General features: G+C 41.2%; 1 protein-coding gene across 4 annotated transcripts in view; it reads left to right on the forward strand.

Annotated features, from left to right (window-relative positions):
• Positions 1–1,843: 1,843 nt before the first annotated feature.
• Positions 1,844–17,215, forward strand: part of ZDHHC2 (zinc finger DHHC-type palmitoyltransferase 2) — a 34,188-nt gene continuing 18,816 nt past the window's right edge. For 2 of the 4 annotated variants that reach the window (XR_008206516.1, XM_052682089.1), the window contains exons 1-3: positions 1,844–2,033; positions 13,045–13,071; positions 16,061–16,155. Coding sequence is in view for 1 of the 4 variants with exons in the window: in XM_052682089.1 (XP_052538049.1) it covers positions 1,859–2,033; positions 13,045–13,071; positions 16,061–16,155 (297 nt within the window). In the remaining 3 variants the exon portion in view is untranslated. Of the gene's footprint in view, positions 2,034–13,044; positions 13,072–13,352; positions 13,428–16,060; positions 16,156–17,215 lie in introns of all 4 variants that reach the window. The other 2 variants (XR_008206518.1, XR_008206517.1) reach the window with 2 other exon arrangements.

A 17,215-nucleotide genomic window follows, 5' to 3' on the forward strand; every position in this document is an offset into this window, starting at 1 on the left:
GAAGTGTCAGGTCCTGCATTTTGGTCACAACAACTCCAGGCAACCCCAAAGGCTTGGGGAAGAGTGGCTGGAAAGCTGCCTGATGGAAAGTGACGTTGGTGTACTGATGGACAGTCAGCTGAATATGAGCCAGCAGTGTGTACAGGTGGCCAAGAAGGCCAATGGCATCCTGACTTGGATCAGGAATGATGTGGTGAGCAGGACTAGGGAAGTCATCCTGCCCCTGAACTTGGCATTGGTGAAGCCTCATCTCAAGTACTGTGTTCATTTTTGGGCACCTCAGTACAGAAAGGACACTGAGGAGCAGGTCCAAAGAAGGGCAACAAGGCTTGTGAAGGGCTTAGAGAATATTCCTATGAGAAGAGACTGAAAGATCTGGGGCTGCCCAGTCTGGGGAAAAGGAGGCTGCGGGGAGATCTTATTGCTCTATTCCAATATCTGAAAGGTGCTTACAGTGAGAGCAAGGCTGGTCTCTTCTCACTGGTGACAGGTGACAGAATGAGGAGAAATGGCCTTAAGCTGCACCAGGGTAAGTTTAGGTTGGATATCAGGAAAAACTTATTTACAGAAAGGGTTGTTAAGCACTGGAATTGGCTCCCCAGGGAGACGGTTGAGCTGCCATCCCTGGATGTGTTTAAAAATCGTTTGGTTGTGGTGCTCAGGGACATCATTTAGCAGAGGGTTGTTAGAGTTAGGGTAGTATGGTTAGGTTATGGTTGGACTCGATGATCTTTAAGGTCTTTTCCAACCTGATAAATTCTATGATTCTATGATTGTATGATATAGCAACTGTACATTGATGAGATGGTTCCACTGAGCCATTCACCAGTCTTTATTTTTTTTAATTGGTGAAGGTAATCTCCTGCCATGGCATATTTTATAGCTTTACACTTTCCCCTCAGTGTGTAATTCTGCATTGCTCATTTACCCGGTTCACCAAGGCTAGCTGAAATTCCCTTGCCTAATCGTGTAATGACAAAGGCATGTGGTTTTGCATTGCATTAAAAACGCTGCAGCTATATGGCCAACTCCTTTTTCTGTGAATGTAATAAACATGCTAACAACTCATCCTGATATTTTGTAACCTGGTGGCACATCTATGTCATATTTTATTTTGTTGGGGTTTTTTTTCCTGTCTCGCATCTTGTTTTTAGTCAGCAGCAGCTGCACTGCCATTACTTTGCTGCAGAAATGGTCTCACGCGTGGGACATTATGGAGTCTTTTTCCAAGTGTGAACGCGTCCTATGGCCACTGCTCCCCACACTCACTGCACTGCCAGCACTCGGGAGCTTCCAGCAGCATGCAGGGACAGGGCCCTTCCCGCCATTTCTGACACCCAGCCAGGATTCGGCTGTGCATCCCGTAAGGCAGTCTGGATTTCCTGGGACACCTCAGGGCTGATTGATGACGATGCCCGTAACTTTGGGAAGGGTGAGTCAGCAGCTGCGTTCCGCCAAGCATCCCGTGCCAGCACCGCGCGGTGCCGGAGCTCCAGCAGCCTCGCAACGCCTGCAGCAACGCTTGCTAGTCATTACTGATCAGCTGAGGTTTTTCGCTAACTGTGAAACACTGCCTGCAAACCGGGCAACGTTTGTCCAAGTGTTTTTAAAACGCTTTCAAGGGAGATTAAATATCACCAGTCCTGGGTGCAAAAAGATGGTGGATGCACCATAAAGAACCACGGGATCCACCGTCCCCCCAAGCTTTGCAGCACCCAACGCTGAGCCCCCAGCCCGTCCCGGTGGAGACGGCGATGGGCGGGCAGGGCCGCCCCATGAGGGGGAGGAGCGCGGAAGGAGGGACCCGGCGGGGCGGGGATGTGCGGCCGGGCCGCGGGTCGCGGAGTGCGCGGTCGGGATGCGGTGCGGGAAGATGGCGGCGGCGGCGCCCTCCGCGCCTGCAGCCGGGGCTGCGGGCGGCTGGGGCGGCGTGCGGCGGCGTTGCCAGCGGCTGCTCTACTGGGTGCCCGTGCTCTTCATCTCCAGCATCCTCTGCTGGTCCTACTACGCCTATGTCACCCAGCTTTGCCTGCGTGAGTGTCCCCGGATAGGGAGGAAAAGGGAGGAGAGGGAGGCTGCACGGGACGGGGAGGTCGGGGGCCGGGGACGCTGCCCGTTGTTTGTCCGCTCCGCCACCACGCCCGAGGTAGAGGCTGCAGCTCGTGCAGGCGGCACGAGCGCAGTTAGCGCTCCCTTCTCGTTGCACAGCTGCGTGCAGGAGCAGAGAATCTTGCCGGCCGGCAGGGAGAGGTACCGGAGAGTTCCCGGTCCCGGGGCGGTACGGGCAGAAGGTTTGGAGCGGCGGGGCGCCCCATACCGCTGGTCGGCTCTCCAGGAGCTGCCACGGCTCCCGGTGAGGACGTGACGCCAGCCGCTGCCGTGCCTTTAGGAGTCACCCGGCTGCGGCTCGACGCTCCGCGACCGCTCGGACGCTGGTTACCGCGCACTGGTGCGAGCTGGTTGGGTTAGGGCAGTCGGGTCAGGAGAGTCTGTTACACATTAAGCTAGCCCGGCTCCCTGAGCCGACTTCAGTTCCTGCTGGAGTGCGTCTTGTACGAAACAATCTTTAAATTTTAGATGTGTCATGATATTCAGATGCTTCGCGATTTTCACGCAAATATTCCATGGCACAAAAGAACGCAAATCATCTGTTGCTTCCCCTTCACGCCGATGTTGGAGGTGAGGTTCGGGGGCTGTCGATCTGCTCGGCCAGGGAGTGCCCTGGTCAAGCTCAGTGCGTTTGTATGGCTGTGTAACTTTGCTGGACTTCAGCTGTTGGTGGTAAAAATCACAGCAGTCTGGTAACTAATTTAGGATATATGTATACATATATAGGTATATATACTTTTTTTGTTTTTAATTTTTTTTTTGAGAATGTGATGAGAGGGCTCGTGTTGTCAGGTGTTTGGCTGCACAGCTGGGGCATTGCACCAGTAAAGTTTTCTAGGCCTAACACCTCTCTTTGGGTGAAAGGCACCTGTACTTGAACACTTCCAGGGACACTGATTCCACCACCTCCCTGTGTGGTCTGTTCCAGAATTTACTAAAAAATGTTGTTAGTTTTAAGTTTTCCTCTTCAGTTAAGGGCTGGGATTTGGGTACTGCATCCTGACAAGACGAATGAAGGGCCCTCTGTAGTGTGAGGAAGTGTTGTCCAGCAAATGGTGGGAAGTGGCTGAGGGGCTGTCAGGTGGCAGCAGGAAGGTTGGATGCATCAGGAGGCAGTGACCCTATAGTTAACATCTGTCCCAGTGCATGCTGTCATTGATGCTTAGACAGTAGAGTCGGCTTAAAGCTTACTGTAAGCTATGGTATGTAAGTCCTTAACCCTGCAGAGCAAAAGGCTTCAGATGGGAAGGAAGGGAGAAGGATGAAAGCTGCAGGTACAGAAGTCCTTTCTATGGGCAAAGGCATTTCTTTAAATTTTCTTTCTAAATCTTTCCTGCCCGTTTCTTCTGTCTTACCAGTGTTGGAATTCAGCATAGTAGTTGCCTGTGACTAGCACTAATTCCATCTCTTATCCGTTTCTGGATGTTTTTCCTCTTTTTTGGCATGTTAAGGCAAAACAAACTTGTCTTGTCTCACTAATGAATATTTAGTGTAAACAACAGACGGAATAGCTAACAGCTCTGAGAATGAAAGCCAGCAGCAGGAAAGGACTGTAAGCATTTCAGGCCTTTGAAGCCAGCCTGTCTATTCTACTCATCCTCTCCTCCTGCAGCGCTGCTGGCTCAGGGGATGTGTGTAATGCTGATTTGATTGTGACTTGCTGTCTCTGCTGCAAACAACGAGACAATGTACAGTAGACAGCATCAACCATTGTGCAGCAGGTCTCAGTAAGCATCACTGCACATGTGAATGGTTTATTTGAGCTTTTAGTGATGAGATTTTCAATTAGTGGTTTGGATGTTTTTGCAATTTTGTCTGTATTGAAGGAAAAAGTTTACATTTTAAAAGGAAAAAAAAAGGTTGTAAGATGTTTCCTTTCATCATTAAGACTGTTAGGGATGATAGTTACAGTATTGAGTAATGTTTTAGAAATGGGTAGGGGGGACGGAAGTGGAGAGTAATAATATAGCTTTAGAAATTATGGTGGGGAAGAAGGGAATTGAGAACTTTGACCTGTTATATTACCATGATTTTACCTTTGAGATAAAGGAGGAACTTGAACGCCAGCAAATGTTTATCCTCTCCTGCTAGCTATGGAGTACAAGAATTACATGTGCAGCTGAGTCTGTTTTTAATAGTTCCGAAGCTGGAAGTGGGTTAAACACAAAATAAATTTATTTTCAAATAATCTGTAGCACAGTCTGTGATAAATGCTTTTCATTACAGACCTAAAGGACAATACTGCTGCTTGCTGTGTCTCTGTGTCACTTTGGGGCAGGATATGAAATCATCACTGAAGGGCTGGAGTGATGTGATGTGTGGAAGGGAACATACATTGTACTGGAAACTTTATTTCTTTACAGCAGCCTCTACAGTCTCTAATTTTTCCTGGATGATGTAGATAGGCCTGTTTCTAGGATCAGTACACTTAAGTAAAATGGGGCTTTTTTTTTTTTTTTTTAATTTGTTTTAATGTAATGGTCAGTTGATATCTTTGAGCAATTTCTCCATGAAGGAGTGAGTTGTATCTATGTGTGAGTGCTGAAGATGATTGTTAGATTTTCCAGACCATCAATGCCATTTTCGGAATCAGCAGAAAAAAAGGCAAGTGTTTCAGCTGAAAGGCCATGTCAACACAATGAATCATGGCATTGCATACAGATATGAAGGATAATATTATTTTTCAAGTTGGTGGAAGCATGCATCCATAGTAGTATGCAGCTCTGAAGAAAGAGATGAGAAATGAGTGTTGAAATGACTGCTTATTTTTAGGAATAAGAAAATACTTACAGACTTTCAATAGCTTAAAAAACCAATCCTGTCTATTTACTGGAAAAGGCTGCGTGCTGTAGAGGGTCAGTTTTAATCCAGGATTTCTTGAGCTTATTGCCTTTGATTAATTTGTAGTCTTTGGTTAAATCAGATGAAGCTTTGTGTTTTTGAGAATAACTTCTCAAATTAATTTCTTCCATTAAAATTTTCCTTATGACCCCAGATTCTCACACCTAGAGATAATGTGAATGCAAAATAATGCTTGGTTATAATATACTATAATCCAGTATTGCTTGGAGAATATGCCCTACAAGGAGCGACTGAAGGAACTGGAGCTGTCAGTCTGGGGAAAAGGAGGCTGAGGGGAGATCTTATTGCTCTCTTTCAGTATCTGAAAGGTGCTTACAGCAGGAGTGGGGCTGGTCTCTTCTCACTGGTGACAGGTGACAGGACGAGGAGAATTGGCTGCAAGCTGCACCAGGGTAAGTTTAGGTTGGGGAAATTCTTTACAGAGAGAGTGGTGAGGTGCTGGAACAGGCTGCCTGGAGAGGTTGTGGATGCCCTGTCCCTAGAGGTGTTCAAAGCCAGGTTGGATGGGGCCCTGGGCAGCCTGGTCTAGTATTAAATGTGGAGGTTGGTGGCCCTGACTGTGGCAAGGGGATTGGAGATTCATGATCCTTGAGGTCCCTTCCAACCCTGGCAATTCTGTGATTCTGTGATATCAGGAAACACTTCTTTACAGGAAGGGTTGTTAAGCACTGGAATAGGCTCCCCAGGGAGGTGGTTGAGTCACCATCTCTGGATGGTGTTTAAAAATGGTTTGGATGTGGTGCTCAGGGACATCATTTAGCAGAGGGCTGTTAGGGTAGTACGGCTAGGTTGTGGTTAGACTTGATGATCTTTAAGGTCTTTTCCAACCTGATAAATTCTATGATTCTATGAAGTACGTGATGAAATCTCACAGTTTTCTAACTCCTGCCATTTCTCTGTGTATATATATCTGGGCATGCATGAGTATAAAATGAAAGAGATGATCTCTTTTCATTGCTTTTATCTTCTCTGTTTGCAAAACTTTCAAAGTTTCATAGAGTGATGCGATTTGTGATTCATTTAAAAAAGAGAAATTACAGGCTATGTCCAATTAGTACGTTCAGTTTTGTTAGTGAAGCCAGTGAAACTTCAACCTAAGTTACCTGGAACAACAGCATGAACCACAATTTGAGCCTTCCCCCATCCTCTTCATCCATATGTACGTGCTCAGAAAATGCATTTTGAATCCAGTGAATTCTGCATATGTGAAGAAAATTTTTTTCATGTATTCCTCCTGTGGTGCATCTCTAACGCCCATTAGTAGAACTATAAGGGGCTTTGAGCAGTTATCCACTCTGTGTTTAGGGTAAGGTAGAACCTGTAGTTATTCTGCTTCTCACAGTTGTTCATCAGAAATGTTCCTGATGGTGTTGGATATAGAGATATATATATTTTTTTCTCTACAAGTTGTGATTTGAAGTTATACATAAGGAAAATGTGGAATATTGTCACCAAAAACAGTGATGTTGTCACTAAAAACCATCTGTCACAGTAGCTGTGCTGTTGAAATGGTTGTCCAGTTGAGTACATGTTGGTTTCGTATATTCAGCTTTGATCCATTATTACATGATATTGATTGTAATCTGAAGGATAATGCTCTTGGTCAGGGAATCTCGTCTTGAAATACAGCTTGAATTTTGTAACTTTAAAGGACTGTAAACTTTAAACCAATATGCCATAGAGCATAGAAATGAGCAATACACTTTTTTTTTTTTTTTTTTTTTTTTTTTTTCCCCCCTCATGTCTTCAGTGAAGGGAGAGGGAAAAAATATTCCCACCTGGCTAATGGTTTGGCTGATTTGGTAAAGTGTGAGTGAGTTCAGCAAAGCTGAAGGGAGAGGCAGCAAGTCATTAGCAATCCAGTCAGGTGAGCTCATAAACTGCAACCTAGTATTTTGGGTCTGAATATGAAACCATGCTCTGCCCACCACTACCTGCAGTACAGAGCAGCAAAACATGATACAGCGCCCTGCTGCTAAATATGTCAGTGGTCATGAAATGGGTGGAGGACCAGGTTGGTTAGCGCTGAATGGAGGCTTCTGACTGGAGGCAATGTCAATGGAATGGAATTATGGAGGGATGAAAAGCTTGATTTCCACAATTTGGAGGCAGAATTAATGCGTGCCCTAGAGGCATGGCACAGTGTCATCAGATGATCAGGAGCAGCAGAAAAAAAGGAAAAAAGTAGGGGCCCAAGACTTAGTCAACTGGATTTGAGCTCTTTGCTCCATATATTCTCCAAACGGATCAAAGGATTTGTGGTTCTGATTACTCACGTCTTGCAATCACCTACTGCTTATAGTTCGCTATAGAAAGACATGGAAGTTGTAATGTGGTTGAATGTTGACAAATCCCCTATCTGAACATTTGCTGCTAAGGTAGTGGAGGATTTTGGTCGAAGCATATTATATGTTTGTAGTTTGTTTTGCAAAGACCACTGTTTTTTTGTTTGTTTTTTGTTTTTTTTCCTCTTCTGAGATCTTTGGTTACTTTTAGGAAAGTTTAAAAACTCACAGCTGAAGTAAAATTGGATTCTAGATTTTAGCCAGCAAAATTCCTATGTGTTTCTCATCTTTACTTTGATTTTTCTCAGAATTTAAAAAGAAAAAAAAAAAGAAATTCCACTTCTGAAATTGAGTTAAAGTCTGTTAGTTAAGCCTGATATTTCATCATGTGTAGTTGCCTACTCTATTACCTCTAGTTTTTGAATGTTAAGCTGTGGCTATAAATTGAAAGTCTTAGATTTGGGATGAAGATGTAATAATCAGATAGGACTGTGTCTTTGGTTAAAGATGTAATGGTGCTTGTCACGTAGCATGTTGTACAGATGTATTCACTGGTATGTATTCTTTCTCTGCTGTAAAAAATCTGATCTTTAGGTATTCTTTGTGGCTTAGAAAGTAAATAAGAAGTCTGTAGAGGTGAAAGATGAGGTCTTTTCTGGGACATGCTCAGTTTGCAGTGTTTTTGTTGACTCTACCTAAAAGACTGTCAGATAGCAGCTGCCTGCTGAATAGGGGACATTGATGTATTTCACTGGACACAGTGCTAGGGGTTAAAATGAATCTACCGACACATTCACAAATACTGCCAAATCCAAATGTGCAGATTACTAAGGACTGCTTAAGCTGACCTTAAATCACCCAGAAACTGTTCTGTTGCTTTTGTCCTTTAATGAAGACTGGTGGCTGACTCTTCCCCCTTGTCATTCTGCATCAATGCAGTTCACTGCTCTGTCTAGAAGAGTGGTAGTTTAAATTACGGACACTGATTTTTATTTTATTTTTTTTTCCAGACAAGGATAGAATATTTGTCACAAAGATAAAACATTTTTATGTGTACGGAGAGTTAAACTGCATCTATAGATCAGTATTTACTGCTTCAAATGTGCTATAAAGATAAAACACATGCTCAGTTTTGTGAATCAAGTCCAGGATGTTAAGTTATATAAAAGTTTGGTAGAAACAACTGTTTGTAGGTGTGCCTGTGGAGTCTCAGATTTAAATCTATCCGATATTCCTATTCCAAAGTTTTAAATATTTTATAGATGTACATCAGATGTGGAAGCAAGATTTTGAATTTATAAATTCATTCATTGCTTTCTCCAATTTTTTTTAATTTTTTTTTTTTTTTTAATCCGTTACATTCACTGCTCAGGAACTTTGATTTGGAGTCTAGAAATCAAGGTAGATTTAATGCTAAAAAACGGATGCAATTTTTAATAATATTAATTTTTGTTTTCCTTTACTTTGAGGTTTTGTGCTAACAAGATGTCTTCCCATGTGTGTAACTACCTGGAGATGAATACTTATTTAATTTTTCCATGAGGGAGAATAAAAAAAAAAAAATCTTGAGAAAATGAGCTGTATTTTAAGAAATGGGAAGTCTACTTCTAATGTTAAGGCCTGACCCAATGCAAAGTTACTTGGCAGAGACAAAGGAGCATGCATGGGTTAACCTTTTACAAACAATCTGTAGAGACTAGCAGTCTTTGTAAAGCTGTCTTGCTGTTGTGTGACTGGACCAGCTTCAGTTAGTCAGAGGCCGTTTTGCTGGTCATTTTCTACCTCATCCCAGCCTGCTCTGTGCCTGAAGCCCTGAGGCTGAGGTTCTCTGAGGGTATCTTCAGTCCTTGGATGCAAGCTCGCTAAGGCTGTGCTGTGACAAACCATATCAGCAGGTCTCTGTGCCCAGCAATGTGGAATCCTCTTCATAGCAAACTAATTTGGTTTTAAAAAAATCTTCATTTTGAGGGTGCCAGAGCACTGGCACAGACTGCCCAGAGGCTATGGAGTCTCCACTTAAGAGATCGTCCAAAGCCCCCTGGATGGGCTTGGGCATCCTGCTCTGGATGTTCCAGGTAAAGGAGAGGGACTCTGAAGCTCCAACCCCAAACAGACTGTGGTTCTGTGATAAAGGAGATATACAAGGCAGTTTTGAGATAACTTGGCTACCAAGGCATCATTCCTAATGTTTGAAAACCTCTCAGCTAACAGGGGATTAATTCTCCAGGCTCTTCTGTGTTCCCTCCATCTTGATTTTTTTCGTGTTTTTTTTTTTTCCCCTCACCTATATTCTGTAACATAACATTCTGTCTTCAGTTCACTGTTACTTTTTGCAAGCACAGACAATGTATTGGGCAGTGTAGGCTACTGAGTGTGATGTGTCTTGATGGATGGCATGCAAGAAACAAGGCTTCTGGCGCTGGAAGTTGGCATCTACTTTGGCCAACATCCCACGTGTATCTCAGCCTGCTCCCTAATGCTGATGAGCACCGTCTGTGGGCTGTGTAACGAAACAGAGAGGCTCTAATTATGTGATAGTCTGCTGGTACTGAACCGTAAATGGCATCCTGGCAGTGTAGCAGCGGAAGGCTAATTGCTAATGAGGCTGGCCCTGCAGTATCGCAGATGAGCAGAGCTGTAACTTTTTACTGACTACTTGAAGACAGGTCATGGGTTTACAATTACCTCTGGCTCTGAAAATATGGAAACTGCCATACCGCTTCTATTTCAAAGGATTTTATCCTGCTTCCCCTGAAATTGTAAAAATTGCTTCACAATTGGGCTTGGCGTGTCCTTGGTGCTTATTTTTGGTCATTGCAGATGTAAGTACTTTCTACGCTTTTTATTTCCATGCTATTTGACTACCACTAAGTGAATGTGCAGCAGTTAAGCTCATATTTATTAATGACCATACATGGTCTGACCTACTTTTTTGTGCATTACCAGCAGTGAATATAACCCCTAGGAAGAGAGATGAGGAAACCACCAGAAAGCGTAGTATAAATGATTCACAAAAGAATATATAATCAAATACTGTTCAATAATATTGCAAAGTCAGATCACTATAGCTACTGAAAAAAGCGAAGAATGAATTTTTAATAAATACACGAAAGGTGCTATTTAGAAGGTGGGGAAAATAGCAAACGTTTCTTTGTTCAAATTAAAAATCAGTCAGTTTTTTCTTGTTAGGAAACAATTGTTCTATGCACTTAAGTAGCATGATTTTTAGAATTGTAAGCATCTTGTAGTTACCCTAAGAAGATTTTGTATTGCAGTCATTCTACAAAAATAGTTTTTCACAAGAGATTTAAAGAGAAGTTTGATTTGTAAGGGCTGTTCATTTTTCTGATGGTTAATTCCCCAGATATGGGATATCTGGGGGAAAAGAGAGTTGTAGCAAATCTTATTTGATCCCTGATCCTGTGTTGCTGCAGATACCTGTTCGTTACTTTCCCTTTATGCTTCCTTCAGGGAGCCTTTCTCAAAGGTGATTTTGAAAGGTACAAGCAGAAGAGTAATAGTTTGCTCTGTGAATAGTTGCAGGTTGATGGATATCTTGCATATTCCTCTGCATCAGTGCCAGAGGGGATGTTTGCCTAAAAGTTCAGTCAGACTCCTTGTAAACAGCCATTGCGATGTTCATGGAGATAAGAGTGGTGCAGTAGAAGATGGTGGGTGCTCTCCAGAGTTGACCCTTCTACTTCAATCTTGCTCAGTGTGGGCAACTCAGGAGTGCATAGAATAGCTCTGAGCCTTGCCAGTGGGTAAGAGAGAGTACAGTGATGAGATGTGTCCAAAAAGCTGGTTCTCAGTCATTTGTGGGCACTTAAATGTTTTAGCCTTCATAGTCTGCGGCTGCTGCCAGGAATATCAGGCTTCCAAGCTAGATATTGCAGAAGCTAAAAAGATGTTCCACTGAGCAGATGCAGACTCTGAAGTTTAATCTGTGAGGTATACGGAAATTTTGAAAAGCTGTAGGCTTGCAGTGAGAAAGAAATTACTAAATTTGAACTTGTCAGATGAGTTGGTCCCTTACTTGCATACATGCAGAGAGCTTTTGTTGTGGGCAGATGGACCATCAGCATTCAAAGTCTCTCTGTCCTTAATAATTGTATTTTAGGGGTGCGGATGTGTGGATGAGGAGAATATGCTTGTCTGATGCTGATTCAGTTTTCAGAAAATAAGTCACAAACAACTTAACTTTGGATAAAATATATTACCTAATGGGGGAAAAGGTGGTGACAAGTGCTCTCAACTGAGCTCTAAGCCATTCCCTTGTAAGGAGGAAAAATAATACAGAGGTCAGCTGAATTAGCTTTAGTTTGAAATTAGTACTTCTGCGCCAATTCTGCGTTAATGTCTGGCTAAGGCTTTTTTTGTTAGCAAAGAGTAGTTATTCTGAGAAGACTAGCAAAATTTCTGTTAAAGACTGTGATGGTATGGTAATGAAAGTATGCAGAATCCTCACCAAGTGAAATAAAAATTTGTGAACTGACTTTCTGCCCTAATTTGAGAGCTCCAGTGCTCTTAAATCAATGTGTTAGCTCTAATGATGTCTTTCAGTTCCTTCTTGTGGTCAAGTATTTACTTAAAGTTTTGGTAGTTCTTGTACATTCTCACCCTGCAGCATTTCTGCTTCTTAGAGTGATGCATGTAGGTTCCCTCAGCTTCTTCCTACAGTTATCTGGGTTGATATCTAGTTTATCAAGCTGTGCTGTCAATTAGCTAAGTCAGAAGGTTGTGGACAAACTAGAGTTTTCTTTAGAAAGACACCACAAAAGTTGTGAATTATAGCTTCTGTAAGAACTCTATAAACATGGTTATTTACGGTTTTCACTCAGACTAGGGAGCTGCTTGTTTTAGTAGAATTATAGTCAAATATCCATTTTAATAGACTTGGAATAATTTAGCCCATCTAGTCCAAACCCCTTATCAAAGCAGGGTTATATGTGAAATCAAGCTAGGTTGTTCAAGCTTGTATCCAGTCTCCAAAGGTGGAGACTGCAATGGTGCAACTCTGGCCAACTTGCTTCACTAGTTAACTGTTCTCAAAAGTTTTCCTTGCATCAAATCTGATCCTCTCATTTTAATTTACGGCCAATATTTCTTGTCTTTGACCAAACATTATTAGATTAGCCCTGCTCCATCTCCTCGATGGACCCCTTGAGGTCCTGGTGGGAGGGTTGGTTCCTCCCAAAGCCATACCTACCTGATGCTGAACAAGTGTGGATCATGCAGCGTCTGCTCAGAGGACAAGTGATCCAGTCCTACCAGCCAGGATGCTCTTCCCTGGACTTGTTTGTCTTGGTGGGCTCAAAGATGGGGTCAACATTCTGCTTGTGGTCTATTATGGTCTGCTTTGATTTTTGTGCCTGAGGTATCACTGACAAAACCAGTTCTGGAGTCTGAAACATCAACCTCAAAGACAGAACTTATATAAATAATGAACATTATAAAGACCATAATAAATAACTAGAAGAACAGCTAAGGAAATAGTTGCTCTTCAGAGATGGCTTCTCTTGGGCTAAACTTAGGCAGCTGCAGATAAAACAAGGTGCCATGGAATAAAGGCTGTGAGTAGAAGACAGGAAACCTTGTAAGTAATTAAATTTGGTATTACTCTTTACCCGTATTTATGATGAATGTATACAACTGCCCTGTAGAAGTATGATAGTATGTGGTCTTAAGCTTGTGTCATTTGATGATGATTCTTCCCTTTTCAGTTGAAAAACAAGTTATGTCATTTGCTATTTAAACATAATTTTTACTTTTCTTTCTCATTTTTCAGTAACAATGACAAATATTGGAGAAAAAGGTAAGATTTTTCTTTGCTGTTTATAAGTGGAATTCATATATCAGGATAATATAGTAGTTTCTCAGTAAATTGAGATGCACATCTAGTCAGCTTTAAATGAGTTTTTTTTATGTTCCTCAGCTCCCTTTGTTATGCTGTTACTGCTTTTGCCATTCAAAGTAGAGATGAGAAAAAGAGATTCTTATTCTTCTTACTGACTTTCTGAGGAGGCAACAAAAATAACTGTCATGTTCTGTTTTGAACAACTTTTTTTTTTTTTTTTTTTTTTTAATTCACAACAGGGTAAGCACATGTAAAATGAAGACTCCTGAAAATAAGCAGTGTTTGTGCAGGGTACAACATAACATAACTGAGAGGTGAATTTTTTTCTTCAGCTTCATTTTAGCCAGTATCTTTGAATTAACAGGACCCTTAAGATATGTAATCCTTCTAGAAATTAACAGGACTGCCTGATTAGCTATCACTGGAGCTCCTTCCCAGAGTCATTGAAACTGCTTTTCCAGCTGTTATTTTAAAGCTATATTGCAACTTGGAAGTGCAAAGTGTGGGGCCATAGAGCTTGTAGAGCAGGGGAATAGGGTTATGAGGCAGATGGTGTGCTGCTTACACTTGTGTAGTTTCAGCAGGCTAAGTCATTTGAGACTCCCTCGCTTAGTACAGGCTTTAGCTATTAAAGAAATATCTGCTTGAAAAACATTTTTTTTTCTGTACAGTGATTTTCTCCATGTGTGGTTTATGAGTGTATACCCACAAACTTCAGCGCCTGCAGACTTTGAGACAGCTGCAGCTTCTTGCTGCTCCTTACCAAAAAAAAACTGAAGGCCCGCGTGTTGTTAGGCATTGCCTGCAAAGCAAGTTAGGATTATCAGGAAAAGACATTGGAAAACTTTATTTTTAGCTGCTCAGAACCTTGGGAAAAATTTCACCTGGCCTGTAGTCTTTTCTGAAGTGAGAGCTGGGTAGGTGTGAATTGCTCTGTATTACAGTGCTGTAACCTTCCAGGCAACATCAGCTATGTTTAAGTGGGTTATTCTTCATGTGAGGGGTACACTTTTCCCTTTGTTTTTTTTTTTTTTTTTAAAGGAAGAGTGTAAAATGGAAGTATTCTGCCTGAATGCTGTAGTAGCAGTGGGTTAGACTAGGCTCCATTGCAGCATGGGAAAACGGTTGCTGGGTGAACTGGGAAAAATGATGTATCAGGATCTTGGCCATATTGAAAAACTGAGGTGCTTGGGTCTTGTGCAGACACTAAAGGGAATAATGTCCTTAGGCTATTTTTTCTTCATATGTATGAAAAAGAAACTAATCACAGTTGCCATTCTTGCAACAATAAATTACAGTTGAAGATTAGTAAATGCATGGTGTACCAAACTGATGGAATGCCCTGCATTGCTCCCATTTTATACCATGAATGTACTGTTTGAAATAATACTTTGATTGAGAGAATCAGGATTTTTTTTAGAATTGATAGAAAAAAATGTTCTGCTAAAAACATGGGCTGTTTCTGACAGATGCTTGTACAATAGTGAAGTAGTTATTTAGTGTAATCTGTACAATAGTGAAATAGTTATTTAGTGTAATCTGGGATGTTGTGGTTGTTCTGGGTTCCAGATTTATTCCTGACTTGTGCTGATGAGATTGTTTTTCTTTTTATAAATAGGACATATGGTACTGTGTAGTGCTGCTCTTCAGATTTTGTTGGCTTTTGTTTCTTATTTTTGTAACTGTCTGGCAAATGAGAATAAATATTTACCATGTTGCCACTTCTTTTGAATAAAAACATTAGTACCAGAAACATATATTCAAGAGTTACTCTGGAGGCAAAACTACAAAAAACAAGAACACTCAGCACTGCTTTTCCTTCTCTTGTGTACAGCTTCACATATGCATTATAGAAAACTCTCTAACACTGAATAGCCACATATATGTAGGCTAACTTTGGAGATAGACTGCGTAGTGAAAGTGCACAGGTCTCTGTTTACGATGCCTTTTGACGATCTTATGAGTTTACAGCAGCTGCATAAAGAATATGTGAGAGCTGTAGAATCCATGTTACGTTGTGCTCAGCATAATCTGGGTTCATCTGTACAACAGGGAAATATTTTGTACTGCTGTGGTCCTAACTGTCCTTTATTTGCCAATTCCGTACCAAGCAAGGAGAGCTGAAGGAAATGTTCCTCCTTGCATACTAGAGCAAGTAAATCAGAGAACACAAGTTTTGGAGTTAGCATTCACTGTAGTGAATTGATGGCATCGTTGGTGATTTCCTGTACTAATGTGTAGAATGATTGGTACATATGGTGAGAGCTTTTGAAAAGAAACAAATATGGGTCCATGGCAGGCTCTTTGAGTGGATGTTACATTCTGTGTTCTTGTAAAACAGACCAGCATGGTAAATGTTGCCTGGCTTCTGTGGGTTTCCTTTCTTTCTTTCTTTTTTAAGTAAATCTCTGAATATATCACTTGTTGTGAAGAATGTAAAGTAGTGAGCACTTTAATTTAAAGAACTTGGAGGGCAGCATGGCTGTTTCTAAAAAACTCAATCTTAAATATCTAGCAAAACATGTTGACTAGTTTTGGTTACTATTCAGATATCATATGCACCCTAAGTCTCCTTTAATTCTAGTTGTTTAGATATTATAACACCTTCTTGTTTTGGTATCTGTAATTACCAAGTGATTTATGAAACAGAAATCAATTAAGTAAGACTTAACCAATGTGTAAAGAGTGAGTGCTTGCTTGGCACTTAAGCTGTTAACAGTTCCCCTTAAACTTCTGAAATACGTGTAGCCTGCATAATGGCTTTCCCCATGCAGTCTGTATTTGTCTCACGTAAAGTTGCAGTGCAGTATTTCTGTTGCAGAGCTTTTGCAGAGCTTCTGTATTTACATCTGTTAAAGCAAATACCTGTGGTATGTATCATATTTGTCTGCAAGTACTAAAATATCACTGGTCTGTTGGTATTAATTCTGTTCCTTTTTGATTTTAGTTGTGTGCCTGGTCGCTTACCACATATTTTTCATGCTGTTCGTCTGGTCATATTGGAAAACAATCTTTACTCTACCAATGAATCCTTCAAAAGAAGTAAGATAAACTTAACTTTCATTTCTGGAATAGCTTAGTCAAGTGACTGATTTTGTAGCATTTGAATAACTTGGTCTCTGATCTCATGTGGTTTTTCACGATAGAAAGATACAGCTAGAAATTACAGCTTCTTATCAGAAATAAATCAGTTTGCAAACAGCATCTTAACAAATAAAAATAAAAAGACATCTCTAAATGTTGAAGATATTTTAATTAATTTTAAGATGAGATAGTATTTATTACATTAGAAGAAAAATCCCTTCAGTTTAAAAAAAAAAAAAAAAAGGTGTTATTTGAACTAGCAGCTTAAATCTCTATAGGGCCGTGTATTTTTATGTGGAAAAAATATTTTCTGTGTGCTTAAGACGCATTTTAAGTTGCCTGTCAGCATTTGTCAGTTGTCCTCTAAAAGCAAACTGCTACTACATCTGTTTGGATATGAAGAAATTTGACTGTGGCATGGAGCACCCAGTCAGGCAAGCTGAGGTGGGAAGCCATGGCTGACTAAGCAGGAGGCAAGAAGTATAGAAAAGCTGCGTGGAAGGAAGGTCTAAGGTTGATAGATACCCCCCCAAATCAAAGTCCAGTTGGTATAGAAATGTTCAATGAGAAAGATGTAATTGTCTTGAAGAATATTAAGATACCAATTATGTTCAACATCATATATCCTTAAGGCAGTTGCTTTTAGGTCTGTGACACTGATTTTATATTAAAAATATACATATATATCTTCATAGTCTTAATGAAGTTATTTCCCCATGCAGCTTGATACAAGCAAAATAAGCATTTGGCCTCTTCTGTCCTGTCTCCATGCAGACACACCAGCTTCCTTAGAAAGTTTCACAGAATATCTCAGCCAAGAGGAAACATTCTATGGTTATTTTGGAGTTTGAAATGCCCACGAAGCCATTACTTCTTTTGGACTCTTTGCTTCATCTTCTACAGCTACCATGCCAATGTGATATAACCAGGCTGTGATTTCTACAGTTGGTTTTGCAGAATAATTTTCATTCACTAAAAACAGAAATAGCTGTGAAGACAAGTAGACAATTCAAGACAG

This window comes from Tympanuchus pallidicinctus, unplaced genomic scaffold, assembly GCF_026119805.1.
Source record: "Tympanuchus pallidicinctus isolate F22 unplaced genomic scaffold, pur_lepc_1.0 scaffold2, whole genome shotgun sequence".
Classification (NCBI taxonomy): Eukaryota; Metazoa; Chordata; class Aves; order Galliformes; family Phasianidae; genus Tympanuchus; species Tympanuchus pallidicinctus.